The 3,887-nt window shown below is 48.6% G+C and overlaps 1 protein-coding gene across 2 annotated transcripts in view; it reads left to right on the plus strand.

Moving 5' to 3' along the window:
- Positions 1-3,678, plus strand: part of DIP2B (DIP2 disco-interacting protein 2 homolog B (Drosophila)) — a 30,665-nt gene extending 26,987 nt beyond the window's left edge. For both annotated transcript variants that reach the window (XM_009879011.1, XM_009879012.1), the window contains 7 exons: positions 422-592; positions 1,080-1,141; positions 1,268-1,325; positions 1,913-1,987; positions 2,576-2,753; positions 2,849-2,972; positions 3,426-3,678. In XM_009879011.1, coding sequence (XP_009877313.1) covers positions 422-592; positions 1,080-1,141; positions 1,268-1,325; positions 1,913-1,987; positions 2,576-2,753; positions 2,849-2,972; positions 3,426-3,678 — 921 coding nt within the window. The remainder of the gene's footprint in view (positions 1-421; positions 593-1,079; positions 1,142-1,267; positions 1,326-1,912; positions 1,988-2,575; positions 2,754-2,848; positions 2,973-3,425) is intronic.
- Positions 3,679-3,887: the final 209 nt, after the last annotated feature.

Genomic DNA, 3,887 nt, shown 5'->3' on the forward strand with positions numbered 1-3,887 from the left:
AAATACTCATGGATTGTGGTCCTGTTTTTCCTGAAGACTCGGTGCAATCCCAGTAAATGACTTTACTCTCGCTTGGTTTGGTTTCCATTATATAAATAGTGAATAACAGATGCAATCTCAGCTGAAAAGCACTGCAGAAGCACGTGATGCTCCGTGCGGTAGCAGAGGCAGAAGCACTGCTCATGCATATTTTGTTCTTGCAGTATTTCTAGGCTCTGGTCAGACACGTTTTATAATTCCAGGCAGAAGCTGAAAAGAGGGAATAACTTGAACACAAGGACAGGGTTTGTCCTGCATTTCCCGAGTAATTTCCAGGGATGAGAAGCAAATGTCACTTCTTGTGGGGGGTCAGACCTGGGCGTGGCGTGGCAGAGGCGATGAACGCCTGCAGTCCTTTGCGCTCACTCGTGGTTTTTTCCAGGCACGAGGAATCAATCTCTCCTGTGTCCGGACTTGCGTGGTAGTTGCAGAGGAACGGCCACGAGTTTCTCTCACTCACTCCTTTTCCAAACTCTTCAAAGACATCGGCCTGTCGTCTCGTGCCGTGAGCACCACCTTCGGATCCCGAGTCAACGTCGCTATCTGCTTACAGGTAACGCCAGTGCGTTGTGACGCCTTTCCACCAGCCTCGGGTTTCCAGATTTCATTGTATCCCCAGTCCACAAACTTCTCATCTCCACATGCTCGTGCGTTGTTGGTGTAACCCAACATCTGCTTTGTAGGGAACAGCTGGTGCAAGATTTAAGCAGCTTCTCTTGTTTTCAGCTGCCAGATTATATCGCAGATGCTCAAAACAACCGAAACGCGACCTTAGAGAATTGTTTATTTCCCTGTAAACGATGACTCGGGCTGCCCCGGGGCTGGTGGCTGAGAGCACTGGGGCTGCAGCTCCCCCTGCCCCAACGCTGGCTCCCTCCCTGGGGCTAGAGAGAGCAAAGAGCCCGTTTGCTGAAGTGCTTCCCTTAGTGCACAGCAAAGGTGGTGAAAAGCGAACCCCTGGAAACGTTTATGAGCTCAGGCAGAAGTTACCCTGACCTCTGCAGATCCATTAATATTTCTTAAAAATGTTATCTCTTCAGGGAACATCTGGGCCTGACCCCACCACGGTGTATGTAGATCTGAAATCCTTGAGACATGACAGGTACAGTAAGTTTAAACTTATTTAATAACTTCACAAATGCTGTGATGGTACTGAGCTGTCACATCTCTCAGTAGGTTTCAGCTCTTTTTTTTTAAATTCCCCTGACAATGTTTTCTTCACCTTCAGAGTGCGTCTGGTGGAAAGGGGAGCTCCCCAAAGCCTGCTGCTTTCGGAGTCGGGGAAGGTAATTTCCTTTCGTAATTTCCGGGTGCCTCTTGGGATGGAGGGGGGTGTGTGTGTGTCTGGGTGTGGGTGTCTGGGTGTGTTTAGCTCAGAAGGGTGGTCTGGTGGCTTGGCCCAAGGGGAGGTGGTAGCTGCCCATGCCGTTCCTCCTGCGAGTTAGTCTGACTTTCGATGAAGTATCTGCCGATTTTGGAGCAGGCTCTGCTGAAGCTGTTGGGAGGATCGGTTCCATTCCCGGCAAACGAACCGTATCCCAAGTGTCTGCCGTCGTATCCTTGGAACCGGCGTGTCTCTGAGATTGACTGTAGCTCTTACTCCCTTCTTTAAAAGGATTAACAAAAAGATATTTCTTCAGACTCAAGGTCTAGCAACATTCACAGGCCTAGAATCCCTTCCCAGTGAGGCTCTCAAGTCACAGAATCCCTTCAGGCCGTTCGTGTCTTTCGGCGTACATGTCCCAGCGTGTTTTAAGCCCGTTTGTAATGTCTGTGGGTGAAAGGCGAGGAGGGGAACGAGCAGCCTTTGTGTTGTAGTTGTCTGCGAAGATAACGCACCTATGGATTACCTTCTCCTTCCTGTGATCTTTAGATTTTACCTGGAGTCAAAGTAGTCATTGTTAATCCCGAGACAAAGGGGCCTCTTGGAGATTCTCATCTTGGGGAGGTAAGCGTGGATTTCACTATTTCGCTTCTCCTCCTGTCTGCGTCTCGAGCTCTCTTCCATGACGTAAGTTGCTGGGTGATGGTTTATGAGCGGTAATACTTGCAGGCCTTTTTAAGCTGAGTCCTTGCTGGAGTGTTCAGAATTTTGGGTGAGTTATTTTACTGTCAAGCTTAAAGAAAAAGAAAGCCTACTGGAAAAGAAGGCTTATTCCACTGTAAGTCCTGCATAACTGGCTTCCAGATGATCTAATTTACATTTTGCTTTCCTTTTCTCGATTGCACACCAGCACGTTTGATCTGTGTTGATAGATGATTATCAGTTTTTGGACTCCACAATGGCCAAAAAACTCCCAGTTTATTTACTCGGTTAATCCCCAGCTTACAGTTAGTAGGAAGGTGGATCTGCAAGATGCATTTTTAAGATTCTGCAGGAGGTTTAAGCTAAATGCAAAATGATTTTTGCTCTGGAAAATCTTGGATAAACTGGAACAGGAAGGTTCTCTTTTTATTACCTGCTTCATTTTAATACGCAACAGCCGCTCTGGTTTTGCAGTGCGTGGATCTGACTGGTTTTTCCCTTTCCACGCAGATTTGGGTCAATAGCCCACACACGGCCAGCGGCTACTACACCATCTACGACAACGAAACCCTTCAAGCCGATCATTTCAACACCCGTCTGAGCTTTGGCGACGCTGCTCAGACCCTTTGGGCTCGGACTGGATACCTCGGGTTTGTTCGTCGGACGGAGCTCACAGCTGCCAGCGGAGGTACAGCACAAATTAGTCTTTTCGAAACGAAGATTGAGAGTTTTCTTTCATACCAGGCAGCGAATAAGTCCCAATCTCTGATCTCTCCTCTCCAGAGCGCCACGACGCGCTGTACGTGGTGGGAGCGCTGGACGAAACTTTGGAACTGAGGGGGCTGCGTTACCATCCCATCGATATCGAGACGTCTGTATCTCGAACGCACAGAAGCATCGCCGAATGGTAAAACAGCCGCGAGAAATTAATTCATCAGGCCTTAGCAGAAAAAAAATAGGCGAATTCAGATACTTCTTTGTGCGTTACTTTCAGTGAGTCGTGCACCTCGTTCTCTATCTGCAGATCAGAATAATGCTGAGCTGACTGACTCAGTGTTTTCTCACAAGCCTTAATTCAAAATAGAAATTATGATTTCCTGCCTTGTGGTGTAAAGAACCGTTTATATTTGAGTGAGTCAAAGCAGCACTTAGTTTGTGTGTCTCGCCAGGGAGCAGCGAGATAGGTTTGAACTGATCTTCGACATGTCGGGACTAGGTCTCCTTGGGATTTGGGTCGCTTGGAAACGCGCCTGAAGCAGGTGGAAAACTCCATCTGAGGACTGAGAATTAGAAGTTTTGGATCTTGGCGTGCGTGAAAGTAACTGGGTTTCCCGTTTGTTTCTTCCTTTTTAACTTGCAGTGCCGTGTTCACGTGGACCAACCTGCTGGTGGTGGTTGTGGAGCTGTGCGGCTGCGAGCAGGAAGCCCTGGATTTAGTTCCTCTCGTCACGAACGTGGTGCTGGAAGAACATTACCTGATTGTGGGAGTGGTGGTGGTGGTGGACCCCGGAGTGATCCCTATCAACTCCAGAGGGGAGAAACAGCGCATGCATCTCCGCGACAGTTTTCTCGCCGATCAGTTAGACCCCATCTACGTAGCCTACAACATGTAACGCCCGGGGCGGGGAGGCGACGTCCAGAACATTTGTGGGACCACTAAACGACAAAGGGTGGCTAGAGAAATGAAGCTGGTGAAAATTACTAATACTTGATATAAAGTTTGAGATTGCTGCCACATTCCCTTCATCTCATCCCGGGGGATTAAGACCGCGGTAGCTACTGGCGGGCAAAAGGGGATGTGGCAGGCAATGGAGAACGCTTG

Source organism: Apaloderma vittatum, unplaced genomic scaffold, assembly GCF_000703405.1.
Source record: "Apaloderma vittatum isolate BGI_N311 unplaced genomic scaffold, ASM70340v1 scaffold21241, whole genome shotgun sequence".
Taxonomy (NCBI): domain Eukaryota; kingdom Metazoa; phylum Chordata; class Aves; order Trogoniformes; family Trogonidae; genus Apaloderma; species Apaloderma vittatum.